The sequence below is a fragment of the Clupea harengus genome, chromosome 4 (genome assembly GCF_900700415.2).
Source record: "Clupea harengus chromosome 4, Ch_v2.0.2, whole genome shotgun sequence".
NCBI lineage: Eukaryota > Metazoa > Chordata > Actinopteri > Clupeiformes > Clupeidae > Clupea > Clupea harengus.
In genome coordinates, this window is record NC_045155.1 from 9,697,444 (window position 1) to 9,725,248 (window position 27,805).

General features: G+C 42.9%; 1 protein-coding gene across 3 annotated transcripts; it reads right to left on the reverse strand.

The window, feature by feature from the left end:
• Nucleotides 1-37: 37 nt before the first annotated feature.
• On the reverse strand, nt 38-27,775 carry rapgef3 (Rap guanine nucleotide exchange factor (GEF) 3). 3 transcript variants are annotated; one of them, XM_031566107.2, is made up of 28 exons: nt 27,687-27,775; nt 23,888-23,973; nt 17,576-17,620; nt 12,252-12,358; nt 11,993-12,111; nt 11,640-11,814; nt 11,217-11,301; nt 8,967-9,027; nt 8,320-8,396; nt 8,015-8,161; nt 7,565-7,677; nt 7,280-7,368; nt 6,871-6,949; nt 6,489-6,639; nt 6,186-6,265; nt 6,068-6,098; nt 5,721-5,799; nt 5,347-5,484; nt 5,020-5,117; nt 4,377-4,502; nt 2,862-3,043; nt 2,151-2,241; nt 1,997-2,047; nt 1,751-1,838; nt 1,557-1,621; nt 1,313-1,367; nt 1,122-1,196; nt 38-1,022 (listed from the first exon to the last, which is right to left on the reverse strand). In XM_031566107.2, the coding sequence occupies exons 2-28, from the start codon at nt 23,957-23,959 to the stop codon at nt 904-906; spliced, it is 2,598 nt and encodes an 865-aa protein (XP_031421967.1). In that variant the 5' UTR covers nt 23,960-23,973; nt 27,687-27,775; the 3' UTR covers nt 38-903. The 3 variants fall into 3 exon arrangements, with proteins under 3 accessions (XP_031421967.1, XP_031421966.1, XP_012690398.2); XM_031566106.2 differs by lacking the exons at nt 23,888-23,973; nt 27,687-27,775 and adding an exon at nt 22,128-22,825 and having other exon boundaries at nt 1,122-1,193; XM_012834944.3 differs by lacking the exons at nt 23,888-23,973; nt 27,687-27,775 and adding an exon at nt 22,128-22,825.
• Between the last annotated feature and the right edge of the window lie 30 nt (nt 27,776-27,805).

Here is a 27,805-nt window from a genome sequence, read left to right on the forward strand (position 1 = left end):
AGAGCTTCCAAAAAAATTCGGTAATGACCCATCCATATTGTTTTCAATAATTTATTTAGAAAAAAATAAACTTTTGATACATTTGATATGAAATATTTTGCTCATACATTTAACTGTAAAAACTACAAAACTGATTGTGCTGTCTTCATAATTTCCATCCTATCCAAAATGACCACAAGTCCTTTGGTCACTACAGGTATTGCGACCTTCAGACTGTATATAAAGCCCACAGTGTTCTCCACGGCCCCAGTGATCTCCATGGCTGAATGGTCCCAAAGCTAAACATAATATCCTGTGTTGCCATAACTTGCATTTTTCAGCCGTGTACACAGGTGTGCTGCCGTACTGTGCATTCTCGCGTGTGCCTCTATAAAGGCACTAGGGGGCACTGTAGGCCAGGAAGCAATTTTTTCTGGCCGACTCAACTGTTACCAGCTAGACCAGTTCTGAGAAGGCTCATACACCTGTAGGTTATCCAGATAGTTCACACAAATGTGAAAACACTGCTATTGTTTGCCATTTTTACACATGATTATGTCAGTGAAACACCACATCAACTTAGACAGCCAGACAGCAAACTGACAGATCCACTCTTTCCATTATACAATGAAAGTGAATCTTTGCCAATGTTTTCTAATCGAACATGTCCATTCAATCAGATATCACATTTTGAACTGGACTGATGAAAAACCATCCATTGGGGGAGCATTGGTTGGACGTTGTGGATATAGCGGCAGAATTTTTGTTTTTGGGTGAACAATCCCTTTAACAAGTTCAAAGGCTGTATGATGCTGTAAAATATAGCTTGATGACTCAGTAATATAAGACACAGTGCAATGCTTGGCCTCTACATGATAATGATGGCACAGAACAATCTGCCCTGTGCTTCTGATGCATGGAATGTCAACGTTCGATGTCCCTGGACATCTGTGTTAGCTTCCTCTGGTTGTCGATGACTTTGAGGTTCTGGACGTAGTGACGGATGTTGCTGGTGCTGCGCAGGGTGAGCGACTGTTCGGAATCTGGACAGGACAGAGGCAGTCACACAAGGGGAACAGGAGGTGAAACAGTTGTATTGTGTAGCGAAGATCATTCAGGTCTATCCATTGACATAAACTTACACGTGGATAGACGTATGGCAGGAGTCTCCAGGAACATTCGCTCCGTCATGCCCTTCTGTGGTGAGGAGGGCACTGCTGTAGGAAAGACCATCAGATAGGCTGTTTATGCAGTTCTCCAGCCAGTGTCTACTGTAGATCGTACGTTTTTAAATGCAGGATGCATCACTGCATAATGTGCAGATGATACTTACAGTAAGATTGATTCCTGCAGCCCGTCACTATTTTCAATGTCCTGGCGATCATGCGCTGCAGAGATGAAGAAGAAATCGAAGAGTATTAGTGTGTGATACAACAGCTCTGTTTAAAGAGGCTCACGGTGACATATATCCAATATGACTGACATTCACAACTTTGAAAGATAAGTGAAATCTTAGGTCCATGTTAAATCATTATTAAATAATGTTGTGACATGCTATATTCTTCTAGCAGACTCACCATTTTCTCAAAGTTCACCAAAGTGTTGGTGTAGTTCTTATTTCCCTCATGGATGAATGTCATGTCTGTTGTTGACCACAAGCAAACACATACAAGTAAGGGTATTGGCAAGGCAGCAGTCAATATTGCTTACCAAAAGGACATCGGGCATATGTTAAACAACACTAGCTTAGCGTAAGGTGTGTCAGTGTTACCTTTCAATATGAGAGGCATAAAGGGGATATAAGGAGGGCTGAGTTTGACCACCGCCAGCCGATACGCCCTGTGGTTCCTGGCAGGATCCTGAACATTACAAATATAGTCTTACATTTACATTACATTTGTCATTTTAAAACACCAAACAATAAACAATACACAAACCACAATTACATCTGATCTAAACCACACTGTCAATGGATATTTGTAATAAAAAAAATCCAGAGACACTGGACTGAGCTTACCAGTATTCTCTCATAAGTTGTGAAGATCCTCCGTGTCTTGTTAGGTACTCTCTAATAGTGCAAATTCAGAGACAACCACCAGTTTGAAATTTGTGGTTATTTGTAAATAAACCAATCCAAATGAAACTGAATCAACCTCTGCTATCCTTCTTACCTCCCAGGTTTTGTAGAGCCGGGTGACCGCACTGTTGGTCAGGCCAAACATCACAGCATAGAAGGAGTTGAGATTCTTTTGCTCCTTCAGCCTGAAATTGGAACAAATCCAAGTCACTCAACTAATGCAAAAATGATTTACCCCATAGAAAAGATCAAAAGGAAGAAAAAGGTTGATATATTTACCTTTCTCCGAAACTAGGTCAGACTATGACCACACTCTTAATACCCAGCTGAATATTACTCTAAGTCTGTCTTCTCAATGTTTGCGATGGGATTTTATGAAAGGCTTGGGAAGTGTGTCAGTGTGACAATGCCTGAGTCGCTGTGACGCATTCACACACACACACACGCACAAACATACACACACACATGTGTGTATTCACACACACCAGGGCAATCTGAATGAACTTGAGTAAGCTTATTCACCAGCTATGTGACTATTGACTCTGAATCTGATGACGTTTATTCCGGAAAACATGGCATACCCTCACACCTTTAACAGGCTTGAATCTATGATGTGACGCTTGGATTCATCACAAAAGTGGAACAGAACTTTAGTTTAAGGACTGTCAGTAAGTAAAGCACCTTACAATTGACTATATTTTTGGCAATTCTGCAGCATTACACAAGCCATCATCAGTTTGGCAGCAATGTAGCCATGAGATTGTTGGGCCACTAAAGGATTTTTTTTCTGCGCTGTCATACTCACACAATGGCCATCTTGATGAACTTCTTGAGCAGAGCGGCCCGCTTGGCCAGGTCTACACACAGACACAGCTCCGTCACCACCCAGTACTGCACCTCGTTGAAGCGGCGCATGAAGCGCTCCAGGTTGGCAGTCGTGGTGTGTGGGAATTTCTCCCTCCCGAAAACATAGTAGAGCAGCTCAGTCTGTGGAAGCATGGATGAGGTAGTTGGGGAAAAAAGAGAGGGAGAGGAGAAGAGAGGAAAAATAAAGTTGAAACGACAGGCCTTAAACTGAGGCCCAGTTTCATGATTATGCAAGACGCATCCTTTATCAGATGCTGCATGCCACACATGGATTGAGTCATTGACATACCACAGTGACATCTACGTGCCACTGCTCCTCTCCATACAATCCTCATATGTCACGCTTACCAACCTGCAGCTACTGTGAATACCTGTGTTAGGTCATACCTCAGATAGTACCTGTATAACCAATTTGCAGACAACAAGGGTGTCTTGTTCTGAAAACTAGTTACATACAGATAGTGAGATGTTCAAAAAGTATCAAGCCTGCTTTTATTCTTTCTTATCATTTGTCATCAATGAGCTTGTCTTCCTATCTAATTATCTTATTGTTATACCTATTGTGGGTAATGCAGTAAGAGCACATTAAATTTAAGGCTAGACCGAATGTTAAATATTCTGACTGAAATGGAATATTAATTGTTTGCAAGAATGTCAGTACTTTCGCCCTTTTTGAGAACATTGAGTGTCAAACATTATGTTTTAAAAGTGATATAGGTACTGATATACATGCCGTTCTTTGGTCAGCATGAACCGGCCATAGTGGGTCACACTGTAAATCTGCTCATTGCAGATTGTTGTGAAATTTGAGTCATCTTACTGTTTCTGTTCTAAGTCAACAGGGATGTGCCTCAGCCTTCTCCAAAATGATGGTCATTCAGATGTTTCACATCCCCCAAAGCTGTAATGATCTTATTGAAGTTTGGCTAACAAATGTAATGAAATTTAACGTATATGCGGACCTCCACTCTCTGTAAGTCACAGTTGTGACCCGGTCAGAATCAAACAGAACATTCAGGAAAAAGGCTGGTAGTGGAAAAGTAAAATTTCTTTTTTAGTTGTTTTTTTATTTTTATTTCGATAGGACAAAGAAGAGAAACAGGAAATTAATGGGCAAGAGATGGGGAGTGGGATTGGGAAATGATCGTGGGTTGGGCTATTTGATCACACCTCATAAACAGATGGCAAGTGTGTGCGTGAAAAATAGGACCCTTATCAGATCTGTCTTTTAATGCCAAGTGAAAACATCACGTATTAGCCCTTCCAAAAGAATAGTGGTACAGACAAAGCCCATTTATGTTCTTGGATTTGTCCGTAATGAAGTTTAAAGGTACAGGTATCAAACATCAGTAACATGAAAAACAAAACCAGCCCCATTTGTTTCCTCTCACATTGGATTTTCTTCTTTCCCTTAAATTCACCCATAAACCTACATTTCCTCCCGTGTTCCTACCTCATGCATGGCGGTGAACAGCTCCCAGTCATAATTGGTGAGTTGGCTAGCAATGTCCTTGGAGCCCATCTGCTCAAGTGTGTCCATGGTGTTCACCTCAGGGCCCAGTTGCTCCTTTAAGGGTGTCTGGGAGGACCACACACACACACACACACACACACACACACACAGACACAGACACAGACACACAGACACAGACACAGACACAGACACAGACACAGACACACACACACACACACACACACACACACACACAGACAGACACACAGACACAGACACAGACACAGACACACAGACACACAGACACACAATGTCAGTTCTTTGACTGTAAGACTCCTGCTTGAGAAAAGTCTCAGTGCTTCATAATAATGACAGAGGCTTAAAATGAATATGGAGGAAGTGTGTCACATTTGCCCTACAGATGGTCTTGTCTAAATCATCCAAAGCTGGTTATAAAATCGAAGCAAATCATATTCCCAAAACCAAGAGGACACCAGTGAATCACCACATTCATGTCTTGGTTAGTGTCTCGGCTATGACTGTTCTGTGCCGTGAATAGCACTGCAGAGTAAAACAGGACCCTTGTCTTTGAATACAGGCGATGTGTAGACACACAAAAAATTCACATTCAGAGTGTACTCACCAGTTTATCCACTTGGTTGGCTGAGCAGAGGAACAGTCTCTCATTCAGACCCAGAGAGGTGGAGACAGCCCTGGATTCCAGCTTGAGCTCCTCCCTATCTGAGACAGGAGAGAGCACAGGCACTTCAACAGTGGTATCTCACACATTAAAAGGGTCAGGTTTACTCAGCACTATTGACACCAATGACCTAATATCTAATATTTCCTATAGGCTTAAGTACTCTGTAATGAATTTGAAATGAAAACCTCATTGTGCACAGTTCAAACAGATGACACAACTGAAATACCCCTTAACTCTTTCCTGCTGAGGTTGAGTAACATCTCTTACCTCCTGAAGAGTTCATTTTGACAAGTACGTGATCTCTGCTTGTATTTGCCATGGCTTCCATGATGTCCTGCACAGATGAGTTCACTGGCAGCATCAGGCACACAAATGTGTGGTCAGGCCTGAAGATCTCATGCAGGACTGAAGAAAGACAAGATGTCAGATAATGGATAGGACATGTTCATTTTCAGGGTAAGGTCAAATGTTTTACAGTTGATCACTGTGTGCATTACAATTCATTTCTTGATTATTATTGATAAAATAACAAAACCACAATTAATAAGTTAGTAATTTTTACAACTGTAGATCCTTTGATGCTATCACAGACTTCCTTAAGTACAATACAGTTAGAGGTAATCAAATGTGGTGGGCCTGACCTTTGTCATTAACCTTGATGGCCTGACACTTTCCGACTGGGATATCATAGCCCAGGAACCAATCAAGCTGATTATGTTGCTAAAATAAATAATCAAACAAATGAATGTCAGTTCATATTTCCAGTAAATTCAATCAATTATTCAAAAAATTGCCCAGCAAATTGTGATAATGACAGCCTCAGCAGTATAGCACTTAGCATTTTCACAAGGAAACTTGGAGAAAGTACTGTTTACTTTTCCATTGTGTTTATCAGACCGTGTCATAAAAGGCTGAGTGAGACTGAAGCCTGCGCATGTTATCTCAGCAGTGCTCCCATAAGAGAGAGCACGATGCAGAAAGCACTCACCCTAATCCAGGGCTGGTGTCCATTGTCTAGCCTGCGAAGGTATTTAGGAAAGAAGCAAATTATAAGCACATGTTTTATAGAACTCAGGTGCAGGTGCATTTGTTGCTCTTAAACTCACATTTTCTTCCTTCTCTCCTTGAGCTGTTCTCGAAGCATTGCAGAGAGGCGAGAGTCGCCTATCACCTCTTTATTCAGGCTCTGTTTCCAAAGAGCACAAAAGCAAATGATGCTGATATCTGTTTGAGGCAAACCTCTAAAAGAACATTAACCACCTCATCTCCAAATGCTTACGTTAGCAGAAACATATTAAAAGACAACCATTATATGAAGAAATGAAGTTGCTTTTCCAATCTCACCCTTTTTCCGGTCTGTATCTTAAATTGGCCATTGTGATGGCGGTTATCAACATGACAACAATTACCTCCAGGAAGTCAACCGCTGGAGTGTTGTCCTTCAGAAATAGTCCATACAGCGAGACCCACTGGAGAACCAACTTCACAATCTTCTGCTTGGTGTTCAGGGCGTAGGCCGCCTTCTCCAGCTCAGAGCCCTCTGAGGGCTCAGCATGGTAAGTGATGCTGTCATTAAGGAAATGCGACTTCTGGAGCAGTCGAGACCGACTGGGAAAATTAATAACACATCATCAGACCTTGTATTAATGAGGCTACACCGAACTGAACAGAAAGATTGAATGATCATAATGTTAATCCCAGTTTAGAGTCTCCCCTCTAAAACCTCATAGCCTTAATATTACTAAAAGCACATATAGTCCCCAGGAAGTGGTAATTCTGGTGGAAGGATATTGATTCAGTAGGGCGGTGCACAGCTGTCCAGAGGGCATAAAGATCTGGTGGGTGAGCAGGAAGTCACTCACAGAAGGATCTGTTGGGAAAATGGCACACAGTTTTTACAAAATACACTTAGAGCTGACCTATTTTTCCCAGGTCACATTGAGGGTGCATGGCATTCTTTAATTAACAGGCTTGTCCCCCTCTAGATGTTATGTCTCTTATTTGTGTGCCCACAGTGTTGTTCCCACAGGTTAACAATATGAGAATAGATGACCAACTTCAGTATGAATAAACCTTTTCTCCCTTCATGAGTGACTATTATCATGCCTCATTGACCCCATGTCACTGAGCCAAGAGCATTACAAAATGGCATTATTGCTCTGATTATTGAACTGGAGTTAGTAGAGAACAGCTGCACTACCTATTTGGTCGCTCGCATTTGTGTCCAGCTTAATTGTGTCAAGTAAATGTTCCAGTATCTTCTCTGGTGTTCCTGACATCACAGTGTACCTGAGAGAGAGAGTTATGGTATGTTACTGAACTCTGTGGTTATTACCCTGTACAGAAAGTTAAACATGCCAGGTGATTCCCAAAGCTCCCTTCACGCCATGACTTTGTTTGCTCTCTATTGTTTGTGCATCTTTATTGGGTTAGCAACCTGCTCAAGTTCACAGTGCATTAGGCCAAACTTCGATAGGCTGCGTACTTGCTGCTGCCTCCTGCTCCGCCCTGATTGGTTAACTCCTGTCCGGAGCTCTTTTCAAGGACCAGGACAGCTTTCCCATGTTCTTCCAGACGCATAGTGTTGGCCTCTACATCCTACAACACATTGTGTCAAGACATGCACAAGGGTAAGTGCACACATACCTATAAACACACACAAATATTCTACAGAAGAATGTTGATCTACCTATACACTTGTTTAAACATACAATCGTTTTTTTTAAACATTTTTAAGATTTAACATACTGTACATTTGTGCTGCTCAATTTTTTAAAAAGGAGGCCAAACAGACTGACAGGGATCATACTTAAAAGATTTTATGCCTGTACTTATATGTTCACATACAGTCTGTTCAGCAATAAGTCCTGGCCCTTAAACTAAAGTCCATCTTTGTCTGCTATGACTGAGAATCTATAGCCTGTCCACTGCTCACTTTGAGGATGCGTATGAAGTCTTGCTTGTCCACTCTGAGAAAGTGGCAGTTGTCTTCACGCATAATGATCGTGGCAGATCGGGGCGCATCATTGACCAAGGCCAACTGCCCAAAGTCCTCTCCCTCATGCAGCGTAGTCACCAGACCCTGCAGCAGGCAAACATAAAAGCACACATACACACCACATTGTTTACTCCTCACTTCCAGCAAGTGCATTGTCAAAGGACCTATTTGTCATCCTTTTTCCAGGGCTATTTAAAACACTTGGCCTCAGGGGTTATCCTGTAAGTGGAAAATAGCTTTACCTTGCCGTGTGTGATGACATTAACAGACCCCTTCCAGATGATGTACCAGGAAGTCCCTTTGTCACCCTGACTGAACACTGAAAAACAAGGAGACAATTAGTTATCTCGTTCTCCTTGCCACTTTAGACATCCCACCGACAATTTCAGTTTCACCTGATGGTATGTTTTAGCATAGCAAAGTTTGTTTATGATTACAATGAGACCACACTCCCTCTGAGAAGGTTATTAACATTCTAATTTAGTAAGTTACTAAATTAATAGTAAGAATCCTGTTGCCATAGAAGGCACAAAATGATACATTTGTATTATTGTGGCATCATACAATCACTACATGGTCCATTTACGGAGCTGCATGCAAATGTATCGCCTACTCAGGCTGTTTGACATGCAGGCAGCAAAAGCAGCCACTCTCGTTGTCATTAAAGGACTCTCCACCTATGCACAGGCAGACTGGTTCCCTCACAGGCTGATATGTTGTGCTGCAAGCACCTCTCTCTCATCATCTGTGTGGAGAGTTTTCTGATTGTTTATGAATGTAATATGCTTTTGGCTACTTCCATATGCTTGTGTGTGTGTGTGTGTGTGTGTGTGTGTGTGTGTTAGGCTGCCTACAGACGCTAAAATGTCAGTGCAATGTTCACACTCACAGACTGTGCCCCCTTTGGTGTGAGACTCGAACGCCAGCACAGCCGCCAACTCCTTCCGTACCTATGACGACAGACAGAACAGATCACACACAGACATTTTTGGCAGTGCTAAAAAGACCTGTGTTATTTCATCACAACACATTCTTTCCCTCCCCACATGTTCAGCTACTTGTGAAGTGCTCTCCACCGGCAGGCCTTGCCAAAGATTTTTCATGAGCTTATTCTTGTAGTTGCTTGTGGCTGCTGCTTTTGGATCACTCCTCAACCTTAATCCCTATGTGCGCTCTAACTGTCCATTCAGCTGGTGTTGCCACCACATCCCCTGTAATAGCCTTGCTCTTTCCAGAATACCAACATTTACTCATCATTGTCTTCCACCTCATCCTTGATGGCCCCAAGGCAGCACAAGCCCTCTGTGTAGAGATCTCTTAACCCTAACCCTAGTGTGGCATTGCTTTCACCTTGCCAAGAACCTTGCAGATCTGTCAAGAGTCTGTGAAATAATAACTCTACATGTTCCCATTCAATCAATTCCTTGACCTTATTGTTACCTGACACTTACCACAGCAATAAATGGCTAAGGATAGGCTGTGCCTGACCTTAATGGGGACGGCCCAGTGTTCCGAAAGCCCGATATTCCGAAATCTCAATATTCCGAAAAATAGTCCCCCTGGCATAATTTAGAAATATTTTAAGTGGCACAAAACACACACAGCATTTAGTTTGCGCAGCGGAGCGGTGACGCTCACCGGGCTATCACGCATATAACTTTTCCTAGGCAATATTTGTTAACTTAGCCTACTCCGCTTTTGAACATGGGGTACCACTCGTGCGAAGGAAATCCCCGGCAGATTGTCGCAGGACATTACGCAGATCTAGTCAAGCACTGACAAAGCATGCATGCGTTGGCTATCATAAAAGTATTTTTGAATCATCGCAATGCAAATGCCATGTGTGTATAATAATATTCTGAATTAAAGTTCATGCTTGTGAAATAAATGCATTTATATGTTTATGATTGTGTGAATCATTGGGATGTGCATGTGGGCTACAGTGGTTCACGTTGCTGTGCTGACAATTTCGGAACAGCGGGCTGTCGGAATAATGGGCTTTCGGAACATTGCCATGGAACCACCTTAATAACAGTTATTGAATTAGCTGGATCTGAGCTGACCCAACACTCCATGTTAGTCTCTATTGTCTTTGAATGAGACGTTTTACAAATGTGTTGTTGAGAATCATGGTTATAACAGTGATGTGGTGAACATGAAGCAGTTTTGCAGCAACAAGTGTATGAGGCCCGTGTGCAGAAGTGGGTGTCTTGTAAGGTCAAGCAGAAAGACCTGTTCCTAGAGATGAGACTTGTTTTCGAAAAACAGGCCAACAGGTGCAGGCCAATGGGGAATGCTAAGCAGTCATGGGGGAGTCTTGGGATAGGAGATGCTGACAAGTCAAGGCGGGCGAGGCCTCCAAAAAGCTGTGAATAGGTTTTTTTGCAACAATTGCAAGGACACCAAGTATGTTCTTATGAGTGAACATTCCCCTAAAAAGTTCCCTCGCAACAAGTGAACAAGAATATTCTGATTGGCTAAAGCGTGGATAAAATATGTGAAGATTTGAGAGAATATTTTGATTGGTTCAGTTTAGATAAGTTTTAGGTTTGTGATTTGCATAAGTGACGAATTATGACTTTAAAAGGTTAATGCACTGGGTTTTTAGTCAGAGCTGCTCCATGGACTACCGCTCTCGATTTGAATGAAATGTCTGCAGGATTGAATAAAACTTCAGTTTATCCCATTCGGACGTCTGACTGATTGAATATTAACTCTAAGATTTGAAGAGGTTGTTTTTCGCTACAACAGTGTTGATGTAGCTTATTTGTGTGTTTTTGTAGTTGTGAGAATGAGATGTGAATGAAACATGAGGTAGCTGGATACAGTTAGCGATGACAACGATTCCCTCTTCTCCCCAACGCTAGTCCTTATAACGTCTCTGGCTGAATACTGTCTCTCTCATTAACTCCTGCTCTAGCAGTAGGATAGTCAGGCGTTGCACGTTCATGTGTTTTGCAGGAGTGGCTTTGGACGGGTCTGAGGCTGGGATGTTTTCAGTTGTATCAACTGTTGGCCAAATCTATCTTACTCTTGCTTGGGGAGGAGGAGGAGGGGGAGGAGGAGGAGATGAATCAGTATTCAGATCTGTGAGACTGTGGTGTATATGTCCCTAAGGCCGCAGGAGGAGCTCACTCACTGAGGTGGACAGGTGTGCAGCAGCCTTGATGTGCATCAGCTCCTCATAAATCACCTCCAGATCTTCCGCACTCCTCTGATTCGGCCTGCAACAGACACACCGATGTTCAAATCAGCCAAGTCAGCTCTAGTGTTCAAATATCATACCTCATAAGTCAGCTCTTGTGTTCAAATATCATACCTCATAAGTCAGCTTTAGTGTCTCATCCTAGACTGGCTTGGTATTTTAAACCAAAATTGGTCAGGGAGAAATGATTCAGAAAATCCTGCTGGGTACTTTCCAAAGGCTTTCCAAAAATGACCATTCTGGTGTTGGTGAGACACCACATTTTCTTTGTTTTGCTTGCCAAAACCCTTCCCATTGTCACCACTGAATTGGTAATTGGTATGTAGAGACACATTTACCATTTTAAAATGTACTCACTGTTTGCGCAGAATCATTGTGAGAAGAGCATCAGGACCCATCTGGATCAGCAGTGACAAACTCTCCTGGAGCTCCTCCTCCTTTGAGTACTTCTCATCCACTGAGAGGTCAAACTCCGTGTCAATGAAGCGGTAGAACTGCGTGTCTCTGTCCTGGAAGTTCAGCTCTTGCTTCACTACAACATTGGAAAGAAACATTTATTCCAGACACGATTTAAGACAGCCTTCAACACAATCTACTATTAAAATCACACGTTGTTGTTATTGTCGGGCCTATTTGTAGTTTTTCGTCTCAAAGAACCTTTATGTTCCTAGAATGTGCGGTTCATACAGATTTAGCTGTGGTGCACTTACCATGAATTAGGATGCCTTCGTCCACCAAGACCTGCCACATGCCAACAGCCTGGCTTCGTGATTGGCAGTCATTTAACTTCATCAGCCAATCAACCAACTCCTTCCCACTACCGCACTGTCTATGGAGGAGACAAAGGGAAACGGACGGGACATAAATTAGTGATTTGGAAACTCAAGGCAGGGATGTGTTTTTTTTTAATGGAAATTCATTATACAGGCCTCTAAATTACAGAAACACAGAGAGATAATATATGCATACCTGTATGTTTTTAAGTGATGCTTTCGATCTCTGAACAGAACTGGATTGCGTTCAATTAATGCACTGGACACCGCTTTTGCAGCTTTCATGATCCTCTCTGATAGAAACTGAGAGACAAAGAGAGGGAAGAACAGAAACACAAAGGCATTAGCACACAGGCACGTAACGGAGGGAAATGAAATAGGGCACATGGTTGGGGGAAATCAAATATTTGAAACAAGCCTTTCCTTTTGTACCGTCTGTCAAGAAGAAATCAAATCAAACATGATAATAGACCCAATGAGGCACGAGTTTTTCTCACAACAGGAGGACGTGTGGTCCCCATCAGCTGTGCTTATCTGATTAGTGAGTAAAAATGAAGGAAAGGGTTTACAGGGACGCTGTTATCAGAAGGACAAAGCAGACTTTTTCTGTCAGGTTGAACATGACCAGAACAACAGTTGAGACTTGGGGAGGTGTTTGTGAATGTCTATGTGTGTGTGTGTGTGTGTGTGTGTGTGTGTGTGTGTGAGAGTGTCTGTGTCTATGTGTGTTTAACAGTGAGTGGGAAGATAGCAGGTGAGAGTGTCACATCCACACTGCTACAGTCTTTTACACCTCCCCCAAACTAACACTGCAAACTACCACTCACATTCAAATATGGTCTATCTCTTCTTTTCTTTCTCCCAATCTGTCTTCCACCCTTTCTTCCTCTTTCTCAGTCCAACTCTCTTAATCTCCCTTTTCTCTCTCTGTTTTGTTTTTTCTCTATTCACTTGATTACTCTCTTTCTCTTTCTCTCTCTCCCTCTCTCTCTCCAACCCCTCCTTCATCCCTTGAGGAGTCTGTCCCGCTCCGGCACCCAAACAGACTGTAAATACTGGCGAAGAACAACCGCTTTTCACTGATGGACGCAGTGGCTCACGGAGCTAGCGGAGCGTGCCATCTCTGTTGCTAAGCGGCTCCTTTCTTTCTCTTTTGCTTGTCTGAGCAATTTGGCCCTGCCGAGCTGCGCACAGAGGGGCTACAGTATGGACCCCTAACTGACACAAGTTCATCAGAACGTCGGTCTCTTTGACTCTCTAACTCCTCTACACCCTGTCCCCTCCTCTGTTTTCTTTCTCATGCGCCACATCTTGTGTTGACATGTGCGCCTCACACAGTTGCATGTTTGTTTCAGAGTTTCCTCTGGGTCTGTGTTTGGCTGAATGTGGCAGTCTTGGGATATGAGCTGAAAAAAATCCTCCTCCTACATTACCCTATTTCTTGCCTCCTCCATTTCCTCTTCCACACAGTAGACAAACACACAATAAAACAAACAGATTACCTATAAAATGCGTCACATACACACACAGCCTTTGACTTGTGGATCCCTATCCCTAAATCCCAAGGCTTGTGATGCATAATGGAAATGGATTCCATCCCTCAATAGTTCAAAAGTAGGCTTTATTGAGTCGTATTATTGTAGACTGAGGATTTACTATTTTCAGTAAGTTTGGTAAGTATCCAAAAATGAATATTACGGATCTGAAATAACTGCAGAGAGGACAGGTGACAGCCAAATGAGTGAATGTTTTTGTCCGCCACTTTTTTGTTTGCTGTCTTTTCAGTGGGGGTCTATTCCTGCTCCTCAACACTGGCCTGAGGCCCTGATCTGGCAGGCCCTCCAGATGAGATTATTGGCCCCTGACCCATATCGGATCAGCTGACCCCAGACTTCAGTGGGAGGAAGGGAACCCCCCACACGTGCAGCTTGGGGTTGTCATGCAACCACATTCAGCAGCCAACCATCTCTTTACAGGACAGACCAAAATACTTCCATCCTGGCAGAAGCTTAATCAAGGGTAAATACCTGTCAGCTAAATTACTATAATGTTGTTTTGAAAGCTAAATGGACTTGCGAACACCCTTTCCTCACTTGCGACTACTCAGCTTCCTTATGTTCTAATAGGGAAATAGGTTGTCTACTATTATGGACCAGGAGTTCGATTTTCAATTATAGTGTGTCTGACATTTCAAAATATTAATTTACCTGCAGTCTAATACAAAGCAAAGACTTTGAAAGCCACTCAACTATCCACCCACGTCCTAGTTTCTCATTCCCTCTGCCTACACACAGTGACTTCTGGTCCTGGTGCATCTAAATCTCTGTGTTGACGTCCTAACTCCCAAGACAGACAGGAACTGCCAACTGGAGGTCATGGCTATCCCACAACCCTCTCCCAGTGGGACCACACAGCCACTCTCTCTCTGACAGGAGACCTCTGGCCTCAGACGTGCGTTCTGATACCGCATGACGTACCTGAGTGCTCATAAATTGTTAAATGCGTATAATTTTCAATCGACGCCATATAGCGAGTCTCCAGTACAGAATCTACGTCAGAGAAAATCCCTCCCCCCACCACTCTTGGTCACAAGTGTTTTGCTGCCCCGAAGCACTCTAAGGCTTCTAAGGAGTACTGTATATCAGGTACGGTTTTTGCTGAATGCATGTAGGTCATGTAAGACTATTATCATTAGACTGGCTGGCACTGTGCAAAAGGACATCTTGGATGACAGCACAAGAAGTTTTTTGAGAATTGTTTGTCTTCAAAGAGTCAGGCTTGTGTCAACAAACTTTTGGTTTCCGTTTGCATGGAATGGTCTGCCTTGGACAGAAAAAGTTTGATGATATGATCAACCACAAAACAACTCGTCCCATCCGTCACCACAGAGCATTTTATTTTATTACGTTTTGAGCACTTTCATTTTAGCTCTGTTCAGGAGAAAGTGTGCGGCTCAGCGAAGGCTGGGTTGGTCGTGTGGGCGACTCAACACAATCGGCCTCAGCCTGACCTTGGTGGGCTGTGTGGAACCTCCACTACAGAGAAATCGAACACAATGGAGGTGGGCTGAGCGAGCTGTGGGTAGCCAAGAGTCTCTTATGACTTTTTTTTAATGTATTCCCTTCTAGTGCTAACCACACAGTGGGCATGGTGACAGGCTATGTGAATGAGGTACAATATCATCAACAAAGGACACTGGCTATGACATGGAATGAAGATTGAGTATGACTTCACATCATTTGCAGGCATCTATCCATGGGGTTGTTAATTCCTCGCGCTTTGGACGTGAGACGTGTGGTACTGATAAATGCCAGAGAAGTAAAACGCTTGCTTCACTTTGTGGAAATAGTGCAACAGACTGAACTAGCAAGCTAGTTAGCAGACCTTTGGAGGCAGTGTCGGGCTGTTTAAGGCCTTAATGCTGTGATTCACTGATGGTAAGGCATCACACACCAAGACCTCAGACAGAGCACTCCATCTTGTGACAGGACAGCCTTGAAAGTTTACAGCCCTGTAGGCTACCTGAATGCCACCAAACGTTTTTTTTTTCTTTCCAAGCAGCACTTCAGCGGAGTTGTCCCTGCCCTGTGCTCTTACGTCACCTTGGCAACCATACAAATCATGTCTCGGAGAGCACCAGCAGCTAGGCTCACAAAATCACAGGAAAGCGTGGTGCTGATAGTGTCTGTTCCAGAACGCACGGTGCTGATAGTGTCTGTTCGGACTTCCGGCCTACTCAGCCAAAGCTGCAGTTTCCCCCATTTGCTAAGAACGCCTAGAATACCCCAGCTGGCCCCTGAAACAGCGGCACACGGCCCAGACAAAAACAAAACAAAACACTTGAGGGGCTGGCCGTGCTTTGTGTTCATAGGAAAAGGCATTTTAAAAGGCATTTAAAGGCAAAGGCAAGTAGATCTTTTGTAACGTCAACAAAAAAGTAACCAAACTCCAGTGTTCTGATGGGCATAGATGGCTACATATTTGTGTTAATGCTGATGTTGTGGGGAATTATTACTACGTGCTAAGAATGATTGTGCAGGAGAGCATTTGACTCTCTGAGTTAACTGTGAAGTTTGGTCTTCTAGATTCTAGGAGTTCTCAGTTAAGGAGGTGAAAGGGTTTGTGATGGGAAGCCCTTTCACAGAATGGAGATAAGCCACACAGCGAGAGGGTAGGGTAGGGTGGGGTAGGGGTGTGTTTGGACAGGGTGGGGGGTCGAGCAGTTTGTTAGTCCTAATGGGCTGAGGAGTGCCCTTTAGACTCCTTGTGACTGTTCTTTCTGCCTACGAGGCTTGGTATGTGTGTTTTTTGTCAGTGTGTGTATGTGTGTGTGTGTGTGTGTGTGTGTGTGTGTGTGTGTGTGTGTGTGTGTGTGTGCATGTGTTTAATACGTGTTTAAAAACAGTCATGTAGGTTATTAACACAGTAAAAGAACAAGTTCAGCAGATACTGAGTGTGCAAGCGCTGCAACTCTGGCAAACAAGACAGGGAGGCACTGGGAGAAAAAATTCACTGCAAATTAAAAAAACTGATTTACTCTTTTATTGAGCGAATAAATCACTCCTTAAATTGGAAACAGGAACTACTGAGAGAAGGAGAAAGTGAAGGACAAGAGAGAGCGGAGGAGAAATCATGTAATTAATGTAATTACATGTTAGAATTTCTTTGTATGATCATAAAGCAGTAACTTAGCTGAGTAAGACACTCAGTTTAATGATGTACGTACAGTATGGCAGACATATGAAATACAGTTTTCCTTCACTTTTTCTTCTCCGAAACACTGTTTTTTTTTTTGTCACATGGCCCTGCAGTGAAGAAATGCATCATATGATGAAGGAGCTGACACGACTCTGAATGTTTAACCCGCTGGGCCTAAAAAAAAAAGAGAGATAACCACTCTTTATGCTTCTGAGCATCAGTAAGTATGCTGATTGTCTTGAGACAGGATTGCATGAGAACGAGAAATGAAAGCGAGGTCACAACGACGCTGCCGTGCATCACAGAGGCCATACTTTATAGCCTGTTGGTCAGTGGAGCTATGTTATTACGCTGGAGGCGCTCGAGCCAAGCTGTTTAAATCCGACCAGAGGACCCACAGACACACAATACGTCAATACGAGGCCGTCGCACACCACAGCTTCCCAGCTGTTCCGAGGGGCCTGGGCTGGCTGGTCTGAATGCCACTTATTGCCTCAGGCCATAAAGCATTTAGCACAAGCGAGTTTGTATGAGTTTGATATACGAGAAGTTAGATAATTACGCGTCAGGCCTTAAAAATGGAAACACTGGGTGTCCGGGGATGAAATGCACTGAGCAGAGCAATGAACTTTATTAGATGCGATTCAGGACTGTATTCAGGCTGTGGCTTCATTGGCCCTTCTTCCTCTCGTGAAGCTAAGATGGCTAAGATATAGATTTATTTTTTGTAATTATCTCTGGTTTTATGTAATACCATATGTGTCATGGCACTGGCTGTCCCCTATTTTCTCTGATAAAACTTCTGCTTTCACACACCCCTACCTGTTTCATAGTGTTCTGCGTGTCCAGGGTGTCAGGCAAAGGAGTCTGAGGAGAGAGAGAGAGAGAGAGAGAGATGGATGAGTGCACAATCAGGTTCAAATTCATTATGAGTTCTTCACAGAGCACTCTACTGTTGAACTAATTTGAGGTCACGTATGTAAAAATGAGATGCAAAGAAGGACACTGTAAGTGTGATTGCTCAGGGAGACAGTTGAAAAGGATGAAGTGCCAGTCACCATCTTGAAATGTGAAAAACATCGGAAATCAACCTACTATATGAAAGTTACAATTTCTGAGGAAAATGAAATGGCACCATTTACTAATCAGGAGAATTCCATATGCTAAACTAATTTTCACACACTGATTCAGACACAGGCTTCAACAGAAATGTAACATCCTTTCAGTTATTAGCTTAAAAGAATTTCAGACACTCAAGAGATATATTTAGGGTCTTCTGATTGCAATGTCTAATTGGTGACAGGTGATGGAGGGGGTTTAGCATTTAGCAATGATAGCAGTACAAAAAAGGAACAGATAATGCAGTAGTCCTTTGGATAAATACCACACAGAATGGCATCTGAAGAATGGACTGTCCATAACCCCAGCACCTGCCATCAGCTCATTAGAGTCTTATTGTAGTTCAAAACACAATAACACACCTAGATTCATACAGGAATCTGAGAAGAATGCCTTCTACATACCATTGATCTATATGTGTTTTAAAATGTATGGAATGACAGAAGGGCAAAAACTGAATTTAATAAGATGGACAAATTATTAATTAAAAGTAACAGTGAGAGAAAAAACATGAGTGATAGAGAGACTTTCTGGGACTTTTGCTTTAAGGCGTTCCAACACTACTGGCGTGACTAGTTGTAAGATAAAATCAAGTGAAAAAAAGGAAAGAACAGAAATGAGCACAGACATGTAAGAAGCCATTTTCATGGGTCTGACATAGATCTAGCTACATATCCTTATCATGTAAAGCAGTTCCGCCGAAATGCTTCCATGTATGGTAAAATCTTGCAATGTCTACTATAAATCTGATGGAAATGCAGATTAGACTTGTAAAAACAGCATTCATTCAAAGCATGCATCCAATGTGACTCCACTGAGAACATTTCTCTGGCCAGGCGCACGGCCACTTAAGCGCTGCAAAACAACACTGATGGGCTCAAACACTTGAGACGCTTGATTGGGCAAAGAAGTGTGAATGAGAACAGGGCTCTCAAGAGAGAAAATCTAATGTCCCCATGGCTGATTCGATGTTCAAAGTCTGCTGTGTGCCCACTCTACAGATGCACAAACCACTTGGGCAAAAACTCCCTGACGTTTCACTGGAGGACAGTCACGGTTTAAGTCTGTGAGGAAAGTGGCATTACAGAAGTCTGGATGAAATGTTGCATATTCTCGCAAGACCATAATGGAGGACGGCCGTTGTCTGCTGAACCCGTGGACTTGCACATTAGTTACGCGCACATCTGTCTTTTTAGAAAACTTAACAGACATAAATCAGCAAAAAAAGATGCATTAAGTCACTAAAAGAACAACGCACGTTCATGTCATAAATCATAAATTTTTAGGCAATGTACAGTTCATGTTCGGGTTCAAAAGTACACTTTAACGTTTCAATGAAACGTTTCTTTAATACATGAACATTTATAGCAAAATGACACTGTCCACATGAACGTTCATTAATTGACTTGAAGACAGGTATCTCTATGGTGGAAACTAATTTTTACTTCCCACCATACACTATATCAGCACTCCTTATAGGTCAGACCCTCATCTCAAACCCGCTGACAATCAAAACTCCCCTGTCACAAGATCCCAGAGCTGATTTCCTCTTCCTCTTTTGTTCCTTCACTCTTATTGTAACTTATCTTTTATGGCTCCCTGTCAGCCTGCCAGCCTCTGTTCCCAAGCCAGCCACAACATGGCATTTGCTGGGCTCCTATCCCAGGCTACCCTGGGCACACAGAAACCAGACTCCAGAGAGGGACAACACAATAGTGCCTGCATGTGACCCTAACTTCCAAACAGAGCTTAATTAAAGCTCTAATTATTTACAGAGGTGTATTGTACAGGTTGTGATTGGGAATACTGCAGTGGGAGTGCCTGCACTTTCCTTAGCAGCACTGACTGAGTATTTTCTCCTAGCCAAAATTCGAAGAACAATAATGCAGAGTGCTGGCTGGAAACGCACACTGGTGTCAAAGACTCATGCGATCAGGACAATAGACAGGTTGACATTCGTGTTTGTTCTGTTTGTGTGACGGGGCTATAGATGTCTCTGTGACACACTTTAGAATAACTTGAGAGCCTTTGTCTCTCTAGGGGAGCCAAGATCATAAAGAGAGATGATATGATAGACCTGAGATGGATCTCTACCTCTCTCTCTCTCTCTGTCACACACACACACACACACACACACACACACACACACACACACACACACACACACACACACACACACACACACACACACACACACACACACACACACACACACACACACACGCCTTATTTCCACAGCCTCCTCCACAGTTTTTCCTCATGGGCATAATGAGTGTGAAGGAGAGATCTCTCCGCCCTCTTGTTCTGTTGACCGAGTACTGAGTAAACTGTACAGACTCGTTGCTGTAGCCAGCACGGTCACAGTCCTGAGGTACAATATATTACTTCTGATTGGTGAAAAAAGATCAGGCTGTGGTGCATTTGGTTGTTGCTGGTGACTAGTCATCAAATAATTTGCTGCAAATTTCCAAACCTGACACACCTTACAACATCCTGTAACCTCTACTACTCCGATCAAACAGGAGAAGTCAAGCCTAAAGAACTACTTTTTTCTGTGTCAACATAAAAATGGGCATTGGAAAAACAAAGCTGGACTGAGGAGTAGGCAGTGGCATGCTGGGGGACATGCGTGACAACAACAGTGCCCCCTGAACACCTATCTGTATGAGTGGAGGCCTCTATGAATGTCAGGTATTTCATTCTATTCCTGGTTTACCTCCAGATATCATCACCCACAGGGCTGGAATGCCGAGGCACTGACCCCGAGGTCCCCGTCTTAAGGTCTTAACGACAGCCACCCAGGGGCCACCGCAGACGGGCTCAGCATGGGGATCTATTCATTCCCAAAGTGTAATTAATGCCCAGTGTGAGGCTGGTTAAAATGGATCAGGTTTTTTGTTCTGCACATCTTTGAAGTGGCCTAGATGAAAGCTACAAGGCAGTCCAGCAGGGTGGTTCATGATTATTCTTTTTTTCCCTCCAGGAGAGTTTTGGTCTGACGACCAAGATAAATTACTTAGCACGCAATTAACAGAGGAGCCTAACGAGGTGACAACCTAATTGTGATCAACAGTAACAGGATTGTGATCATTTTTTGTAAAACACAGCTGGCTACAAAACGGTCTGTATTGAGCAGAAAATGTTTTAGTTTTACGGTTAAGTTTCTGTCATCGCCTTCTCAACCTCACATTCAATACCTCGCTTCACAGACTGGTAGATAGCTTGACAAATCTCTTCTGTGAGCAACTCTCCTTGTTTACGTGTGTGTCTTTGTTTGTGTGTGAGGGGATTGTACATGCACGTGTGCGTTCAGGTCAACACAGGATAAATTTAGTCCAGAATGAGAACTGCAGTGATCTGGATCTTCCTGTGACCGAGCCCCCCTTTCTCCGCATTTAGTGTACTCCAGCACAGAGAGGAATTAGGCCTTCAGGTGGACAATAAACAATATGCTATTATTAACCAGGCTCCTGACAAGAAAAAAAAAACCTCAGCAGTCTTCCGCTGCACCCACACCCACATGGAGACAATAGAGCGCTGTGAGAAGCCCCTCGCTGTCCCGCTCGTGAGGAGTTGCACGTTGTACTGGTGTGTCAGTGTGTGCTGTGATGTCTGGGTCCCAGCCCACCTTCACAACAGTCCTCAACTGACATCTTGGGGCTACTGCAGTTCCCTTTATTTTTATCCATACACACGAAAACATCACACCCCTGCTCAAATTTTACACTGGTCTGGCACGGTCAGGAAAACAAAACATAACTATATACTCGCAGACGCTTGTGTGTGTGTGTGTGTGTGTTTGTGGGAGTACATGTAGGAAGCCATGGCCTACCTATCAAATATTGACTCAAGTAATTTCATTGCTTCTCATGCCTTTTACCTGTTCTACAGGTAAAACTGCCGTCTCGTGACTTGTCGTTATTAATACATCAGAGTTGTTTGGATATCAAGTTCATACATGTCTATAACTATTCATACATGTGCAATTAACTATTTTAACCGATAACTCAGACTCCACGCTGGAATGTAGTCTCTCCATTAATACTTGCAGCAATGTGGTAATTTTGTCAACATTTAGACCATGTGTCAATACTGATCGGGCACTTTCGTAAACGTGGGGTTTCGAAGAGACTGCTGGTTTGGATGATAAAAGTACATATCTAAGCTGTAGCCTACCCCTCCTGTTTTTGTAGCCTTCCTTCACTTCTACTTTTTCACAAACTTGAAATAGACTGGTTCAAGAGTGACAGCTTACCCAGCTGATGCCTCGAATAGTCTGTGTGTCCATGGAATAGCGGTCAGGATGGACCCGGTAAGTGTAGCTCCGGAAGAGATGCATGATTATTGCGCTGTCCTTGCTGAATTATTATATCTTACGTGTTTTCAGAACACTAGATGAAAACAGACCCTTCGCCTATTGAATGGGTGGTCAAAACGATACGAGACAAGAGAAAACAATTTCCCAAAACATGTTCCATCTTCTGTTAAAAACAACCGACATCGTGTCATCTCAGACCAATACATCGCATTCCGTCCAAGAACATCCCTTTACATGCCTTCGTTATTCCCGGTCGGCTACGAGCACCTGTGGACTGTTTGCGTGTACTGTCTGATTGTCTCCAACTACGCTCTACCCCAACTCAAGCAAGTCATTTAGCAAGACATAAAGCCTGCCTTCGACAACACTGACTCGTGCCCACTCACCCTCCCCTTTCTGTGGGCGCGCCTCGCTGTTTGCGTGGTCGCACTTGTTCCGTGGTAGAACCGTTGCTTAGCGAGCACAGTAATCGGTGTACTTTCACTGGGGAAAGATTTTTTTTGCATTCGTAGGCTACATATAGCATGCCGTGTTGATTTTTTCCCCTTATGAAATGAAGTGCCTATACTCAAAACTTGTATCTACGTTTGCCGAACGTCAATATTAATGTCCAACATAAGTGCACCAATGGCACACATAAAATTAGAATATTTTAATTTAGGTTAGATACAGAATTGAGCTACATGAAGTGGTATGCCTTCCTCGATTTTTTTACCGCTAATTCTGCGGTATGTTTGCGCCACAGACAGACTCTAGGATAAGTTATCAGATGACTCTTGGGACACATGGTGTTTTTAGACTAGCACAGGAGGTACACTGGCTCTTGTTGTTCTTTGGCCGTTGTACTACCAGGTATCAAAAGTTCGAAAAAAATCTCCTTGGGTTTATTTGGATGGTTATTGAGTTTAATGAGTTATAATTGACAACTCATACATACAAATACACATACAGATATTCAAAGGGTTTAAAGTTCTGTTCATTTCCCAAGTGAAATGTTCAACGTTTGGTAAGAGAACATAGCCACAGACCCACACCTCTTTCAAGTTTGTACATTATTAAAAGAATGCACTAATGTGATTTTCTGATGTAATTAAGTGTTCACAGAGTGACAATAACACACTCATTTAATTACACACTTTCTTTTCTTTTGTGTGTGAGGGAGAGAGAAAGAGAGGAGCACAAGAGAAAGTATTTGTGCACAAATTTGTAAGTGCCTTAACCCTTATCTTTCTGTTGCAGCTGGCTGACAAACCTTGAGGAGACCTTCTCAGGGTCATGCCTTTTTTAACGACTTCACTTGGCAAAGAAAGTAGGTGAGGTGGGTTCAGGCGAAAAATAACATATATATTGCACCGACGCTGTACAAATGTGCTACTAAATTAGTTGAGATTTCCTTTATACTGGTGTTGCTTTGGTTATGACCCACTTATTGCTTCAGAGTCTATATGAGACCCACTTCCTTCAACCTGAGGAGTAGAGGTCTAAAGGGGCTGACATTATAATGAAGCGCTCCATTGTCTATGAACTACATTACAAACTAAATGAACAATTCTGTATTGCACTTTATGAAGGCAAGCACAAGATTGATTTCAGTTAGAGGTGCGAATGGCGTTTTGACAGGAGGCTGTTGCCTATGTGTGTGGAGAGAAAGAGAGAGAGAGAGAGAGAAAGAGAGCATAAGTAAGCGTTTTACTTACCAAACCTTCCTCTGGGGTCATCCTCCTAGGTCTCAGTAGGGCTGCACTAATGAAGGTGTCTGCTGAGCACATGGTTGGAGAAGAGACTGTCAAGAAAAGGGAGAGCAAAACAAAGAAGAAGAGTCACCATGAGAGAGAGAAGGTCAGGATGTGAGACAGAGAGTGAGATCTAAAGAAAAGTAGGCAGCCATTTTTTTCAGTTTCATGTCTACTTTTGACAACAGATTGCTCACCCCCCATCTATGACAGGAAATGGTTTCCCCAAGCATGGTGCTGCAGACATGTGGTCGCCACCAACACAGTCAGTTTTCAGGAGTTTGATTTATCATTGTACATGCTTACTATATGTTTCACACGCTGTAATGTGTAGGTCAGCTTAACTGTAGGCCAACCATCACCATTTCCCAGAGTTCATATTGGGTTCAGGGTAAGGAAACATCATTCTCTGGAATGTCTCACGGGATCCTCCCCCTCACTCTGCTGGGTAAGTTCTTGTCGTGGAGGGCCAGTGGGTTATGTAATTACTGTTGTCATCCTGACCATTGTTTCTGCAGTGAGGGCAGCCCTTCCTGGCCAAAGCATGAGGGCAGAGTCAAGCAGCCTCATTTCCTACATAGCTGAACCTCTGGTTACGTAACGCTAATGGCAAGTTTGTTGTAGGGCTTAGTAACTCTCTTTATTGCATATCATATAATTTATGACATTGTTATTAATTCTCATGTTGACTTCTTACTTTTTACTGAAGGTCTATAAAAACATCTCTCATAATTTCCAGTGATAATACATAAAGTAAAAAACAGTTGTGTTACAGCTAACAGTGTTTATGGAAACATCTGACAAATACATAGCCCAATTTAGACCACATTGTCTTGGTTTCCTCAAATGGTTCCACGCTTTCCAAAGCACCACATCCAAACAATCCCCTCCTGGCAGTCTTATCGCCACCCAGACACCTGTTCTCCCATCCACCTATCTGCTGCTCGGCTCTGGATTCCTCACCTCTGTCTGCCTCTCTCCCTCCACTGGCCTGCTCCCACAAGGGTGCACAGATTGTTTTTGGTTGCTCTGGTGAATTCCCCGGAAGGCATTTTCACTGGCAGGACTCCCACAGCAAACCCAGTATCCCGCCCAGAAAAACAAACAGCCATCCCTAATATAGCATCCACTGAAGGGGAGGCTGACTGTGAGAAATGTCTCCCCTGAAGAACTGGCAAACCTTTATACAGGGGTTGGTTCAGAAAAACAGTCACGCATACACTGTTGGGCATGACATGCTTAATTTGCCACACATAATGTCACCCTCCTGAGTAAATACATATAGCTGGGACAGACACAAATACCGGTAAACAATATACATATACAACACTCACACACACTCACATATACACATCTGTGCACACACACTTACATATACACATCTGTGTACACTTACACACACTTACATATACACCTAGAAGAAAAGTACCACTGAGACACCAATCAACATATAAAGACAAAATCATGTTAGTTCACTGTCACTTGTGAATCAGGTCCTGTGGCCCTCTCAGGGCTGAAGAATCTAGTTTTCCCTGCTTTTCCAACCTCCTGCTTGTGAAGGTAAACACGGCAGGTTTCTGACTTTGATAAGGCATCAAAAGAGGCGTGCTATGGCAGATAGGATCGTTGTGATCAGCTGGTGGTGTCTCCGTCTGCCCGTTTCAGGTGATTCACCGCAGACGGTACAAAACAAAACACTCTGAGATTTAACACTTATCTTTGTTATTGGGTTGAACATAATTTGTCAGGTTGCTCAGCCCCATCAAACTTCATTCCATTATTCTGACCTCATGTCCCTTTCAAACACATTTTTTAGTCCTGACACCGTCTATAAACCGCTTAATTGAGCTAATTAAGCCACGCCTCTGACTTCAACTATACAAATGACAAAAATAGCCCAGGCTTACTACAGAGATGGGTTTCAAATGTGTAAAGGAAGCTGAATCAGTCTCATCTACTAACATCTGCTTCTACTTGACTCAGCATGAACAAATCCACCTGGGACCCAAGCCCTTTTGAGATCAGAGTCTGCATCAGCCTTAAAAAAATTGATGTTGTCTACAAAAGGTGAAAGCCATTTCTGTCAAGGCAACCCTGGGGTGCTGATGGCCCTTTTTGACTCTATCAGCCTTGAAATCTACCACTGGTGCTGAGTGTACATGCTGCAGGTGCACCACTGCCATCTGATGGCCACATGTGTACATGCTGCCATGCACCGCCACAATGCTTAGCAAATAAGCAAATTGTGTTGGGAAAAAAAACATCCCAAGCTCAGTCACAAGACCTCGTCCTGTCTGTCTCTTGTTTGATTCAATTGAGGGGGATTCTTCTTCTATTCACACAAACAAACTACTAAAAGACTAACCGTATATATATATATGTGTGTATATATATATATGGAATGTTAAATAATGAACTGTAAAAAATTGCTTCAATATAAGATGATAAATCATGGTGTGTGTGAGTGTGTGGGAGAGATAGAGAGAGAGAGAGGGCACAGACAATAATTAATCGTCATTGTAATAAAGACTATGTGTGTATGTTTTTGTAGAGAGAAATTAAATTGATTGTGTGTGTGTGTGTGTGTGTGTGTGTGTGTGTGTGTGTGTGTGTGTGTGTGTGTGTGTGGATGTGTGGATGTGTGGATGTGTTTGTGACACTGATTTTCCTCTGAGAGAGGGAGTGGTTTCCTGAAGAACATCCCCTCCCTTTTGGATCCTGCTGTCTGCCAGGGTCTGACTGCCCAATGTTTATGTCCAAACTCACACTCATCAGTGCCAATGTGTGTTTCACACACTCACTCACACACACCCACCCACACACACACACACACACACACACACACACACACACAGACAAGACTTGCTGACATTCAAACTGAATTTTCCAGTTGTCTTACTGACATAACCTCATTCTCTCTTCAGGTATGGTATAATGGCTACAGCACGAGGCTATAAATCCTTCCCTTCTCTTTCACCTAGAGCAGCGCCTCTTCCTTCCTATCTTGTCTTCATGCCAGTTTATAGCCAAGGTTAGGCTTTATGCATTTGACCCTCTGGTCCTTTCCCCGGAAAGGCAGTGAAGCGCATAGGTGGATGTAAGAAGAAGCAAGCCAGTGACTGGTTGAAGGAACACAAGGTACAGGCTCTTTATAGAAGCCTATTCAGACCGATGCAGAGACAATACGGATATACCCACAGGCAAACACAGTCACTCACTCACAGTCACTCACCTCCCCCCGTGTCTATGTCTAACCCACACAAACCACACTTAGTTTTGCACTGATGCAACTCCAACGCATATAACCACATCCACACAAATGCATGCACGCACACACGCATGAGGTGTTATACAGGATGTAATGAACTATGATTGGAAAATATTTTGAGTGGTTTTCTTAAACAATCAGTTATCATCTTAAACCATGTCTTTTAACTTTATGTTGAAATTATTAGTAAACACAGCACTGTCCTGTGTTTTTATTTTCCTTAATAAAATCCTCTAAAAAAGTTTTTATTCTCTATTCACAATGGAGGTGATGCACAAAACTTCATGTGAACAAAAACGTTATGTTCAAAGACACTGTAACTGAACTAATAAGAACCATGGAAGACATATTCACTGAATCAAAATTACAGTGCAATGAAAAAGAAAGATGTTGGGATGGTTTGTCTTACAATTGTACTTCTTAAGAATAACAGCATAATCATGTTTGGATGTATACAGTATACTCCTTCACCACCCACAGATAAATCCTACTTACTCTGCACTCTTTTGAATAGCCTCCAGTTCACTCCTCTTGTCTGATGATGTCCCTCTTTGTCTGGAGTCTCTTTTTATCCCTTTGGAGTTTGTTCAACATCTGACTTTCAGTCCCTCTGT